This window comes from Melanotaenia boesemani, chromosome 21, assembly GCF_017639745.1.
Source record: "Melanotaenia boesemani isolate fMelBoe1 chromosome 21, fMelBoe1.pri, whole genome shotgun sequence".
Classification (NCBI taxonomy): domain Eukaryota; kingdom Metazoa; phylum Chordata; class Actinopteri; order Atheriniformes; family Melanotaeniidae; genus Melanotaenia; species Melanotaenia boesemani.
In genome coordinates this window covers 15,279,700-15,294,448 of record NC_055702.1, presented here as the reverse complement: position 1 = coordinate 15,294,448, position 14,749 = coordinate 15,279,700, and the positions used below count along the sequence as shown (strand labels likewise).

Genomic DNA, 14,749 nt, shown 5'->3' with positions numbered 1-14,749 from the left:
CAATGTGTCTGCTGATTTAAGTGGTGGCATGGGTGAAAGCATTTCTCAATGACTGTGGACAGCCCTGCAGAACACAAACTGGTCATGCATTATAAAGATTCTGATAGGATATTTTTATGCTGTGATTAAACTTTGGATAAGTCCAGGTCAAAACTACTGAACCTTCAATCCATAATGTCAGAGTAAAGGAAGCTCTCAGACCACTTCTTTAAACAACCCGTGACCCCAAATGCACATGACAGAGGGACAGGAAGAAAAAAGAGAACACTTAACATTGCAATAAGACATACCTAATCAGGAGCAGCGTGACACTGCCTTCAGATCAAATTTAGTTCTTGTGTTATTGCCCTATAAGTCTCTACAAGTGAACCATAAATAAATGTGACAACATGCAAATCAGTCAAATCAAAGGTTTAGTAATGTCCTTGCTCGGAGGATTAAGATTCATGACATAGTGGACATGATACAGAAGCACTCAAGGTTTGAAGCTCTTTATTCAAGGCTGTTTTGTATGGTGTTTGTTTGCTCATCCTCATAGATAACCTTCAAATATATAGCAACATGCAAAGGTTTGAGCACCTCGAAATTTTGTTATATATACAGGTAAGCAAGAGGTAAAACATTGTTTTTAGCATCTTAAGCAAGATTATTTAGTGTGAAAGAAATATGAATAGCATATAAAATGAATTATCACTAAGATCTAAGACTTTACAGTTTGTTCGCACAAAGAAAGGCACAAACAAAAACATAGTTTCAACCATCAAAGATGTGAGCTATTGAAGTGTTGAGAGCTGATAACAAGCCGGATGGTCCCTTTCCTTTTTTAGTCAGGAGACATGGCATCCGTCACTTCCAAAGAGAATTTCAAGTTTTGATTTGCCCAACCACATAACAGTTTGCCTCAGTCCATTTTAAATGAGTTTTGGCCCAGAAATGATGGTAGCATTTCTTGGCCATGTCCATGCCTCAGAATCTTTTATCAGTATTATGTACTGTAGATGTAAAAATGTTAAAAGTGCTTGCAATCTTATACTGAGGGACATCATTTTGAAATGACTCCACATTTTGTGGAGGCAGTTTTGTGGTTGCTGAACCTCTGCCATTTTACTTTTGAGAGACTCTGCCTCTCTAAAGTGCTCTTTTATCGCCAAATATGTAACTGACCTGTTGCCAATTAACGTCCTTAATTTCAACATTATTGCCAAGCTGTTTTCTTATAGTTATACTTACATTTCAAGCTTTTTATTGTCCATGTCCCAACTTCTTAAGCCTGTTCTTATGAGCTTGAATAAATGCCACTGGTCTTCTATTTCCTGGTTCTTGAAGACATTTCACCTGTCATCTGAAAGACTTCTTTAGCTCTAACATAGTTGGGAACTTTCAGTTTATGAGTGTTAAAGGAACATTCACTCATTGTGTGATAAGGTCACATGGTGTGAGTGACTCATCTGTCAATTCTTTTGGTCATTCAAGTCATCTTCTCTTGTAAGTTGTTTCCCTTAGCAGTTCAGGCGACCTTGACACTTCTCTCAAACCATCTGTCCTCTGAGTCCAAAATGTGTACATACTATCCTCAAAAGACAATCCTTTACCTTTGAGCTGGAGACAGACTGATTAGTCTTGACCTGTAGAGGTGGCTCTCCTGTGTCGTGCCAAGCATTTATTAAGTAGTTGTTTGGTCTCTCCTATATTAAGGTTTGAGCACTCCTTGTATTGCACTGAATACACGCACTTTACAAGATGAGTGGCATAGAGTTGCCTTTATTTAAGCTCTTATACTATGACCTGGATGTCTGAGAACCTAGACCAAGTCAACAGATTTTTTAAGATGTGTTAGTTCCAACTAACTGAAGATAAGATTATATTAATGATAATGCAGCTGTTTTATTTGAAAGCATTTTATATGTTTTTGTGCTATATTGTAAATTGCACTGTGTCCTACCTTATTCTATTGGTGTTGCATCTAATATGATCTGAGACCATTTTAACATAAATGATCTCAAGATCTTTGGTTTGGTTTTAGGATTTTGGATGGTTTTGAGTATCTAATATACATTTTTAAAGCAGTTGTACAGTATGTTCTTAAATGATTATTTTTGGGACTGTAAGAAATGCAAAATGAGACAATGGTTCATCACTGTTTCCAAAGAAAAAATTTAATGAAAATAAAAAAATGTTGTCTTGTGTGGCATTAATGTTATTTTATCAAATAATAAAAGCAAAGCTGCAAACACAGAGAGGAGGTTCGGTCACAGGTGATACCTTATCTTGAGAGTAAAGGTTTCTTTTTGATTTGTATGTCACAGTGAGGTTACTCTGATCTAATATATGGCTAAGCCAAACTGTTTTTGGACAATATGGATATGAAACAAAAATGCCAGCAGCTGACTTTAGCTTGTAATACAACAGAAATGATTAATCACAACAATCCTGTATGTCAATTCCTGAATAAATATTATGTGATAAGTGTAGATTTTCTGTCACCTCTAACTTACACAAAATTAATAAACACACATTATAAGTGCAATAAGAAACAAACGCTTGTCTTCCAAGGGCCTCTGGGAGGCCTGCCAACGTGTATTTCATTAGCAACACTACCAGAAATCTAAATTCAATATTTGCTATATATATATATATATATATATATATATATATATATATATATATATATATATATATATATATATATATATATATATATATATATATATATATATATGTGTATATATGTATATGTATATATATATATATATATATATATATATATATATATATATATATATATATATATATATATATATATATATATATATATATAAAATTATTATTATTACCTTTTTTTTCTCACGCGTTTAGTGACGTATATAGGGTCAATTGTTAGCAGGATGTAAAATGACGTTCAACAAAAATGTTTTCCTTCAAAATAAAAGCAAACTGAGTTGCTCAACTGAAACTACCAAAAAAAAAGCAAGCAACTGAACCGGTTTGATTACTAGCGTGACGCTGGAGATTTATATTGAACTATGGGCACATATAATGCTATGTTTGTGAATCCATGGTTTGTCACTTGAAATAATCATCACAATCGTTTTTTTATTTTGGAAATGGCGGCAGGAAACGCTGCGTGGGTAGGAAACTTGGCTCTGGTCAGAGAACTGGGAACCAGTGGGTACCTTCTACTGTTACCGTGCGGCGTACCAAGTCTGGCTTGTCACCACAAACCCGGTATGATCCTGTGGTGATGTGGACCACTGGCTCAGTGCCGCTGTCGTCCCGCAGTGCCTTTGCGAGTCTTGACCGGCCGAGACCCGCCGCCATGGCCTCAATGTTTCCCCTCTGCACATCTGTCAGACTCTCGGCTTTGGTAACTGTCATCTTGCTCCTGATGTTTCTGACCACGGTTCAGTCCTCTCAAGGCGACAAAGAGCCGGTTTACCGAGATTGTGTGAAGCTTTGCGTCCGGACGAACTGCACAGGCGCGAGGCTGCGAGGCTTTCAGTCCACCCAGCCGCAGTACATGGTGCTGACAGGTGAGTCGTTGCTGGCAGGTGAGTTAAGCTAACTTAGCGTGCTAGCTGTGGATTTCTCAGCAGTAATTCTTTGCATTTAGCTGTATTATAACTATGATTTTACATTAGCTATTACTTAACTGCCAGGCAACACTTACCGGATTTTCATCTGTGAAGCGATTTTCGGCTCATTTCTCTTTTTCTCATTTCTCTCATGTCCTCTGTGACTATTTTGAACTTTAATTCAGTTTACTTACTCTTTTTAAACGGTTGTCAAAATATGCAACTTTTTCACAACATGATACAATTAAAAGCCCATTTTCTTGCCGAGAAATGTGTCACAATAGTCCTACAACACAACCACCTATGTTCTCCATTAACATTTGTCATATGTGTCTTTATAATTCAACCACACGTTCCCTCACAAAAGCCAGTAGAAACCCATTTTGCTTCAGCTGTCAATAGAAAGAAAATCTAATGCTGCCTTCAACTAACCACTACTGTCATTAATGATTATTTTAATTATATCCCGACTGTAGCTTCTTAAAGATGTAGTTTGTTTGACTTCAAAGGATTGCGTTAACATTGATTTATAACGGATATTTCCTTAATGTGGTCAAAAGAACCTGAGATTAACTTTTCCTGGTTAATCAGGTTATTAAACAGTTATGTGATTATTATTTATGGAGGTTTGCCTTGCAAATCGAGTTTGACCCTCTGATTTGTGTGTATGCTATCTTTCAGCTACTTTCTGTTTGTCTTTATGTCTCAGGTTGGACGTGTCGTGATGACTGTCGCTATCAGTGCATGTGGACCACTGTGGGCCTTTACCAGGCTGAGGGGTACACAGTACCACAGTTCCATGGCAAGGTTTGACCCTCACAGAATGTTTTTGACCCTAAATTGGGCCTATATTTATCTATCATTGCAGGCACAGGATTCTGTCCACCTAAAATAATAATGCGTTGTTTGTGTATAAAGTATCAAATAGCATGTCACATGATCTGAGTTTCATCTGAAATTTGACCTCACCCAGTGGCCATTCGCACGCTTCCTGTGTTTTGAGGAACCGGCATCTGCGCTGGCGTCTCTGCTCAACGGCTTGGCTTGCCTTCTGATGCTGCTGCGCTATCGAAGCACGGTGCCACGCCAGAGCCCCATGTATCACACCATCAACGCCTTCTCTCTGGTAAGTTGTTCTGCCTTGTCTGCTTAGTTTTTTCATAACAAGACTTTAAAAAGTTTTGAAATGTTTAAAAAAATCACCTAGATACATCAGTCTGTGTGTGTTTGTTTAGGTATCTCTGAATGCGTGGTTCTGGTCTACAGTGTTTCACACCAGGGACACCTATCTCACTGAGGTAATTAAGTTTCTAGATGCATGTGATAAAAGGTATTTTTGTCCACATCTAGACTATAACAGCAAAAATTACTGGCTTATTAAGTTTTTATTGCTAGCTCTATCAAAAGCGTAATAATTGCTAACTTTACAGACTCGTTTTGAATAACTTGTATGTGGAATTGGTGAGATTTGTTTTAATGCAATAGACAAGCAGTAATCCAAAACAAATTAAATATAGATAAACTCAGCCTTTTTAGGTTACAGTCTTTCAGGTTATTAAGTGTTTGAGAAAATATTTGCATAAAAATGCAGTGTTATTAGAATCTGAGTGGCAACAACTCCAACAGCCTGCACCACCTGTTCTTTTGTTGTCTAATGAGCTTAGCAAATCAGTAGCATCCTAATGCCATTATCGACAAAGCTTCAAGCTTTTTGGTGTTTGCTGTCTTTAACTTACATCAGGGATGATTGTTTTTTGTTATCTTGATGTTGGTTTGTTTAGACAATAAATGAGTTTTGTGGTTTTCTTTTCTAGAAAATGGACTATTTCTGTGCTACAGCAGTCATTCTTTATTCAATCTACCTGTGTTGTGTCAGGTAAGCTCGATTCCATGTTTCCTGCTGTTCTCATTTGTAGTTAAGTTGGAGGCACTGCAGCTAGGGATCTAAATTCACCAAAAACAGTTTTGGCAATTACTGATTTTGACTCTAAATTCTGCTTAGTTTCCTGGGTAGTTTGCATATTTACAACTAAATGATAGCATATATAAGAAAAGCCAGAAACGCTGTTTATCAGGCTGAAAATACTGTGGAAAAAATCCACGGGGTTTGAGCCTTTGGTCAGTATAAAACTCTTTGTGTTAACACTTTACCGTATACCAGTGTCCTTTTCTCTCTTTTCCCAGAACTTTAGGTCTGAGGCGACCTGGGGTGTCCAGCATGGTGGGTGTCCTGCTCATCTTGGCCTTTACGTCGCATGTGTCCTACCTGACCTTTGTCAGCTTTGACTACGGCTACAACATGGCTGCCAATGCCACCATCGGTACAGTAAATACTGGAAGTCCCACAGATGCTTGATACTTGGAGTAATGTTGGGTTTTAAAGGAGACATTTAGTTTGTGACTGTACTGAGTGCAGTCATAAGTATTGTGTTTATGTTCACACTAGTATAGCATTATTCAGTCTGATTTAGATTTTGGTCAGTAGAGTCGTATTTACATTAAAAACTGCATTTTATATAGTATTACACATTAAATAGTCATGCTGTCTGAATTTATGTCAACAGTCAGTTTGATTTTTTTTTATATTATTTCAGCTGCTGTGTTCTTCACTAGCAGAGAATATTTAGAAACCTGGATAGTGTGTTGCCTCTATACCTTCATATCCTGTATTTTCATTTAAACACATAACAAACAAAACCAGGATACCGCTGCACATTTTAACACAGTTTATATGTACTAAAAAATCTTTAATGATTAACTTGCAATTGTTGCTGCGTCATTTCTTTGTTTAGTAAGTTAATAACAGCATTGGGATTACTCTGATGTTGCACCTTGACAGCACACAGCTTCCCTCTGATATCTTTGTTTACTCACCCCTTTGTTTCTTTGAAGGCATGGTGAACCTGCTGTGGTGGCTGTGTTGGTGCTGGCAGAACCGTCGGACTCTTCCATACTGGTGGAAGTGTGGCCTGGTGGTGGTGCTGCTTCATGGTCTGGCCCTGCTGGAGCTGCTGGACTTCCCCCCACTGCTCTGGGTCTTAGATGCTCATGCTGTTTGGCACCTCAGCACCATCCCAGTGCACTTCCTCTTCTACAGGTTTGTCCCACTTTTGTTTTGTAACTTTAATAAAAGGCCAACAAAACTCAAATTTAAGATATGTTACTGTTAGTTATGCCATGAATAACATTTTTTTCCCCTACCAGTTTCCTGATAGATGACAGCCTCTACTTACTAAACACAGAGAAGATGGGTGTAAAAGTCGAGTAGGAGTTCATCGCGTCTTCATCACATCTCCACCTCCACTACTCTCCAGTCATTGCAACCAGACACCTGAACACTGATGTAGCTCATCCTCCCAGATGACGTGCATGGCATTATTAACTATCATCAAAGTAGACTTTGTTTACATTTTCTACTTTTTTTATGTTTTATTTCTATTGCATTTCTTTGGTTCTCTCTTTAAAACAGTTGTCATGATTGAAGCTTGCTCTACTTTGCCTTGTACTGCCATGTGTGCTGTTTTTCTTTCATTATTTATGACAACTGTAACACAGGTTGAAGGAAAAGTCTACTCAACTTCCAGCTGAGTTTGAATCCAGTTTCATAGTGGCTTGTGTGGACTTGTGAAACTCATCCTCTGAGTTAAGAACCTGACTCCAGCTACCACATGCTCCACTGTGCACAAATAGCAGTTTGCTGCAGCTGACAATAGATGGCACCAGCTGAGCGGTCAGACACGCCTGTGCTCTGCAACACGTGTCATTTGTGCCAAAAGTGGGACAGGCAGACCCAGAGAGGTGCCCCTTGTGATGAAGAGGCTGCCAGCTGATTGTTCTAGAGAGAGGGAGAAGAGGCTTTATGTTGGAGGCCGTTTGAGCTGACTGTGTTTTTCTTTTTCTTTTCTCACTATCACCTTTATTTTTGTGCCTCTTGTTTCCATTGCTGCTGTTGTTTGTCGTTCTTTATTCTTTACCATCACTCAGTTTTATTTTTACTTTAACCATTTGCCTTAGTTGATTGTTAAATTTGTTGTTTATTACTTTGTGCTTTATTTTGCTTTACTTTAGTTACTTGAGTTTGAATTTTGGGTGGGACAACCATAACATGAAGATATTTTTATTCACCTGTATTGCCTTTTAGTGTGAGGAATAATTGAGGTAAGGGGTGAGGGGAGAAAAAGCAGTTCTACAGGAATATTTTTTTTTCCACATCAAGAGTTTCTTATATATTTTGGAGTTCTCAGGCATTTGTTTTATACATATCATTTTTATTTTGTTGCTTTTTTTGCTGCAGTATTCTCAAAATGGTACACACATAACAGACCAGCTGTTGCACAGATATCTACTGTATAATTTAAAAAAAAATCCACTTCCATCCATGTCTGCCTTACACTCTGTATTATAACTTGCCTGTCCATGAGCATGATTCTTCTCCTTTCAAATCTTTTATTTTTTCTTGGAAATGACACCAAAGTTTTAAATTCATTCCACATATATTTTCATCCACTTTTTAGCTTTCCCTCCACATGTGCACTTTACGAGTGTGTGTGTGTATATTTACATGCGTTGTTGTTCAAAGTTCTGCCCAGGTTTTTGTACATCCATTTGGGAATCTGAACAATGACCAGTATGTGTGTACACGTTGCCTTCTCTGGACATTGTTTTGTGTGTTTTTTTTGTCTTTTTTTTTTTTTGTCATCACAAACTGAATCACTGTGCGTGTGAGAGAGATCTAGACTGTGCCAAATCCCTTTGTAAAAGTACTGTAGTGTGAGGGATGGTGTGTGTGTGGATGTATACATATATATATACTGTATATATATATATATGTATGAGGTTTTCTAGCCATGTGTGAAATGATGGGTAAATTTAGCTTTGCTCATAGCTTAGGATGGGGGTGGGGAGCAGAGACAATGAAAGCCATGGAGAGGTTTCTGGGTGTGGGTGGCATAAAAGACTAATCATGGAAGATATTGCAATGTTGTGATTTAAAACAATAAACAATATATATTAGATGTATGAAATGTCATCAGCCAGAAATGCTTGTATTCTCACTTTTAGGAATGTTGTAAAAGCACTGATGTTCATGAAATGTTGTACCAGGTCACAATTTGACTATAAATGCATTTTAATGATCAAATAAAAAAAATGGGTATAACAATAACAGAGAAGAACATCACCATGACAACTAGAAACAACCCTTTGTCAACAGATTAACCAATGGTATCCATACATGCTGTAATAAGTTAACGATTTCCTCTAGAACTAAGAAACTCCAGTTTGTTCTTTAATTCATTTCATTCTTCCATGACAGTCAACACATCCCTCCTCTGCTGCCCTCTGCCTGCTGCCCCATGCACCATCACTTCTCACACTAACCCATCCCTCCACCTCATATCTAATATTTGAACAAGAAAAAAAAACTTATGAAATTGAATAAAATAAAATTGTCTTTGATTATAAGGAATTGAACTTATCAATTTTTATTTATTTATTTTTGGGAGTGTGGTTCTCTTATTTGTCTATTGAAATAAGACAAGATGAATCCTGACCAAACCGTCAATCACCAGGGGGCCAAATGCATCTCGTGTATATAGATTACTTCTATCCAGGGAGAAGAAAATAAGATGTCAGTTTTTATTACTTCCAGGAATCCTGCTAACAAATGTTTTAGCTAATGATTGGCATTCCTGTATTTTCTATCTTAAACATCCACCTAATTTCACAATCATCAAGGTTCCTACTGTAGAAATAACCTCAGGATTAAACTTTGATTGTACAATGTTGCGGTAATTGCCATCAAGTCAGATTCTTCTTTGCTAAACTGATTTAATTAATTCAGTCCCACTTCTTCCTCTTTACTTCAGCTGTACTTATGCATGCTATTGTGGTTGGTGGTGCTGGTTGTGTCACTTTTTGTGTCATTTGCTCAGTATTGAAACATGTTTCCCTGAACAATGAAATTCTTACTTTGCCACCCACACTGAACGCCATAAAAGCTTAAAAAAAAAAATCTAGATAGAAGATAAAGATAAGATAAAAAAAACTTTGAGTAAGTAAAGTAATTTATGTACATAAATGTGCTACATAAAATGTGCCACATTCAACAGTGAATGATTTAACTGCAAAAAACTCAAGAGGGAGACGGTGAGATGTATGTGCAATATCTATTATAAATAAGACACATAAAAACAGTAAACAATATTACAGTCACTGTGGTGTTGACAATATAAAAAATCAGTGTGCAGGGTAAAGGCCGTTGTTACAGACTCCTATCAGATGTGAAGGAGTCTGATGGCCGAGGAGAAGTGAGTCTGTCTGGTTTTCCTGCATTTCAGACTCCTGTATCTCCTGCCTGAGGGAACAGTCCATGCTGGGGGTGGGAGGGGTCTTTGATGATGGAGGCAGTTCTCCTGTGGACTCTGAGCTGGTAGATGCTCTGCAGAGAGGGCAGCAGAGTCCTGGTGATCTTGGATGCAGTCCTCACCGCTCTTTGCAGGCGTTTGCAGTGGGTGACAGTAGAGCTGCCGTACCGCACAGTGATGCAGCTGGTCAGGATGGACTCAATGATGCAGCTGTAGAGGTTTCTGAGGATATTTGGTGACATGCTGAACTTCGTCAGCCTCCTCAGGAAGTACAGCTGCTGCTGAGCTCTCTTCACCAGCTGTGTGGTGTTGAGTGTCCAGGTGAGGTCCTCGCTGATGTGGACCCCCAGATATTTAAAGCTGCTTACCCTCACCACTTCCAGCCTGCAGATAAGCAGTGGCTGGTGAGGGTTCCTCTCCTTCCTCAAGTCCACTATCATCTCCTTGGTGTTGAGGGTGAGGTTGATGTCCTCACAACATGTCAGTAGAGAGGCCACCTTCCTCCTGTGGGCTGCTTCGTCCCCACCAGTGATGCATCCTATCACCATCAGCAGTGGAGTAGAAGCCGTCCAGCTTCGCTCTGTACTTCTCCTTGGTTATCTTAGCTCCCTTGGCTTGGCTAAATCTCACACTAAAATCATCTCAGATCAGCTGACCAATGTCTTTAATGAAACTGCTAATGACTCAAAAATGTGAAAGAACTCATAAAGACATGTATGTTAGGTTAACTCATAAGCATTGTAGTCAAATAAATGCAGAGATAAAAAAAACTTTTGATTACCTTCTCTGAAATGCTTGAAAGCATAAAGCTGCATAGAAATGAGTTTTGCACAAGGCTGATTTTACATAATGGCAAAGAGACAACAGTTGGAAAGATAACAGCTTCCTTTACATCAGTGTTGATTCATGAGCACTGTTTCTGAAGAAAATAAATTAAATATGAAGCAAGGAGAAGGAAAAAAAGGAATCTTAAATCAAACTAATGAGATTATAAAGTTGAAATAGACAACATTAAACTGCAAAGGCTTATACAAGAAGAAACATACATATACATGTGTTTCTTATGAAGAAATGTTTGAGCTGAAAGTTGCTTAATTTCAGAAAAAAGATTTTGGGTTCAGTATTTTGTATTTTACAGAACCAAGAGTTAAAGCATCTGATTCAAGGTCAGAAAACCTGACCAAAAACCAAATGTATGTTTGTGGCTGATTCCTCCGTTCTTCATCTGCAGTATGAGGGCCCTGCTGACCTTGCACCGTTTATATCGCCACTATGAATACAAATTCTTGCAGGTTGTCGTTGTGTCTCTGATATAATCAAAACAGATTCTTTTAGGCATGTGTTTGGATGTATGAAAAAGGGAGCATTAGTCCTTTGTCCTTGCGAATCTCTGGCGAAACCACATGTAAGCACCAATCACTGGGAGTAGTGAACCGGTACACAGGGAACTGTGAGATGAGCTTCAGTGAGTTTGTGATCTTTTTTTGGAAAGAACTTCTCATACTTGAATCTCAAAGTAAGCAGGTCTTCTGTTAGAGGATATAAATGATCTGCAAAAGCTATTTTTGTTGACAGGAATGAGGCTCTTTTTGCTGCATCGTTGTCTTTAAACATTCTTTCTTGTACGTAGTATCTCTCCCTAATTTGCTGGTCAACTGATTTTTTTACTTTTGCTTGTTTCCTGTTTTTTTTTTAACCTAAGGCAATTATCCATGTGGCTCTGCTTTAATGCTTAGTCATATCAAGAATGAAATTTGTGATGTTTTTATCTGCTTTCGTGTAATTTTTTTCATAATTTAATGAAAAATCTAATGACCCAGCTGGCTTCTAAATTCACAGAAAGCTAACTTTACCCAAAACTTGATGCTTGAGAACTTCTAAGAAATCTTTATTTATAAATTTCACAACTGAAAATATTACTTGTGTTAACAGCAAGTGGCTAAAAGTTTTTGTGGGAACCGAACATTTCAGCTCGACCAGCACCACTTAACCCTGTCTTGAGTCTGTGACTTGTGATCTCTGTGGCTGGGTGAGTGACTTTTTTGTTGTTTTGTGGAAGCTCTGTGCAGGAGGTTGGACTCTGACCCTGGCTGCTGTGGGTGGGGAGAGTGGATAGACTGGGATGAATAGAGCTTATTCTTCTTCCTTCAACTCCTGATCTCTGACTGACTGAAGAGCATGAGAAAAGTGAAGGAAATAGGAAGATGTGCCAAGATAGTATATTGCAAATAATTCCTCCATTATAATCTAAATGGCACAGAAAGACAAACAAAGGTCTAAAAGTTGATTTGCACATATTGTTCAATTATAGTTGAATAAACATGAACTTTAGTAATGAGAATATGGGTCAATATGTTTTATATTTTCATCACTTCACCTTAAATTAAATGTGATTAAATTTAAATGAGATATGTGAAAGTGAAAACATTTAATTAAAGAATATTTAGGCAGCTTGACTTTGCAAGAGGGAAACTGACTGACCAAAATCAGTGGATGCCTTTTTAAGGTATGGTTATCTTGGTCTGCACCACAACTAAAAGATGTTCTTCATGTGTCACGCTCCATCCTACCAACAAGTTTCACAAAGATTTGCAGGGTAGTTTTAGGGGTATATTCAGGGATGGGTTTAAAGTTTTTTGATGAGGAGCCAGGCAGGGATACAGACTGGGAAAAGGATGGCATATGTATGTAAAATCTTAGAGAAAGCTCTAGATTCTAGGAGCATAATTAACTAATTATTACCACAATAGTGATCATTTATGTAAAAAGCAAAGCAAAACTGTAATAGCAGATTGTCAATGGTATTTTTCCATTAACGTTTGCTTACTTTGAATTTTACGGCATTGTTTCTCTGTTGCACAAAGACTTGATTTTCATAATAGGAAAAAACAATCATTAAACTTTACACTTTATCACATCTGGGGATTTTATGAGTTCCCAATCTTCATTAAAAAACTGTCAGGACATAAAAATGTTATCATCTCCAGCTTCCTCCTACAGTCCAAAGACATGCATGTTAGGTTAACTGCTCACTTGAAATTCTCCCTAGGAGTGAGTGTGAGTGGTTGTTTGTCTATGTATTAGCCCTACGATAGACTGGTGACCTGTCCAGGGTGTACCCCGCCTCTCGCCTGATAATAGCTATCATCCACATATGCAGATGGAAAGAGGATGATGTATGAATGTTGCATTATGACCAAGAACATAGTAGTGTTTGTGTAAATATAATAAAAGTGTATTACATGCTGCATTCACTTGAGGTTTACCCAGGTATAGGTCATTTTAGATTGTATATTTCTTATAATTTGAATGTCTTGGTATGGTACGTGAGGGGGACTAGTCAGATGTTAGGGGTGACACATGCTCCCCTATGCCTCAAACTCATTGCCTTACAAAAATCCATACATTTTTTATATAATGTTGTAATTTTACCAATTTCCAAACCAAACTTTTGACGTTTTCTCATTTTTGAAGTCCTCTTCCATTTGGTAAAATGGAGTTATACACAGTTATATGCTGAGTAGAGTAATGTTTATAGCCATACTTACCAGCCAGTTTATTAGATACAACTGTTAGGTTGCTTGTTAACAAAAATAGTTGATCAGCCAAACGCAAGGCAGCAATTCAATGTATAAAGTCATGTAAACATGGTCAAGATAACTTACTGAAGTTCAAACCGAGCATGGGAATGGACGGGGATTCAAATGACTTTGAAAAATGCATGCTTGATGGGCAGCCTCAAGTAATTTAGAAACTGATGACTGACTATAACTTTCATTATTGGAAAAAATAGTGCCTGCTTATGAGTTTCAGTTTCAGCTGTGACATTCAGATAGTAGGGTCAGAATTTGGCATAAACAACATGAGAGTATGGATTCTGCCTTACATCAGTGCATCAGGCTGTTAGTGGTGTAATAGTGTGGGTGAGATCTTTTGTCCTTTATGCCCCTTAGTACCTGAGTATTGTTGCTGACCATACCATCACCTTATGACCCAGTATACCCATATTCTGATGGCTACTTCCAGCATGATAATGCACCACGTCACAAAGCTCAAGTCATCTCAAACTGGTTTCTTTAACATGACAATGACAATGAGTACTGTACTCCAATGGTCTCCACAGTCACCAGATCTCAAGCCGAACATGTTGGGGATGCGATGTAAAGGGAGATTTGCATTATAGATCTACACACAACAAATCTGCAGCAGCTGTACTTTCATGTCAATATAAACCAAAATTTCTGAGGGGTATTTCCAACCCTTTGTTGAATCTATACCATGAAGAATTAAGGCAATTCTGATGGTTAAAGGGGTTCCAACGCAGGACCAGCAAGGTGTACCCTAAATTGACTACTGAGTGTAGCTCAACCTTAACAGGACCACCATCCATGTCACAGTATACATACACAAAACTGTAACTTTGGATCATGTATGGAGAACCAATATTAGGCTTTTGTCATTGTTATAAAAACACACTCATTGTTACTTTTGATGGAGGTGTGAGCTTCACTACCTAGGATGAGTCATATGCAGGAATTCTCTGCATGTTTTATATTTCCACATCAGGCTTGTACACATACCTGATGTGGAAATAAGAAGCCTTGAATGCACTTATACAGATAGTGGAATTTTCAGAAAGTATTTTGCAATAACTCTAATATGTGTTTAATATGGCTTTTGCATTAAATAAAATAAAACCATGTTCTAATACTTAAGTTGATATAAGCTCTTCTTCATTTTTAATCAGATGGTGACTCAAATATTTGACACTATAAGTAGGGAATGCATAATATCATGTAAAGTTCTGTGACA

At 37.8% G+C, this 14,749-nt stretch overlaps 1 protein-coding gene across 1 annotated transcript; it reads left to right on the top strand.

Moving 5' to 3' along the window:
- The first annotated feature begins 3,119 nt into the window (after window positions 1-3,119).
- pgap3 (post-GPI attachment to proteins phospholipase 3) lies at window positions 3,120-9,002 on the top strand. The gene is made up of 8 exons (XM_041974640.1): window positions 3,120-3,530; window positions 4,282-4,379; window positions 4,546-4,698; window positions 4,808-4,870; window positions 5,387-5,448; window positions 5,757-5,893; window positions 6,465-6,669; window positions 6,777-9,002. Exons 1-8 carry the CDS (start codon window positions 3,242-3,244, stop codon window positions 6,838-6,840), a joined length of 1,071 nt encoding a protein of 356 aa, XP_041830574.1. The 5' UTR covers window positions 3,120-3,241; the 3' UTR covers window positions 6,841-9,002.
- The last annotated feature ends 5,747 nt before the right edge of the window (window positions 9,003-14,749 follow it).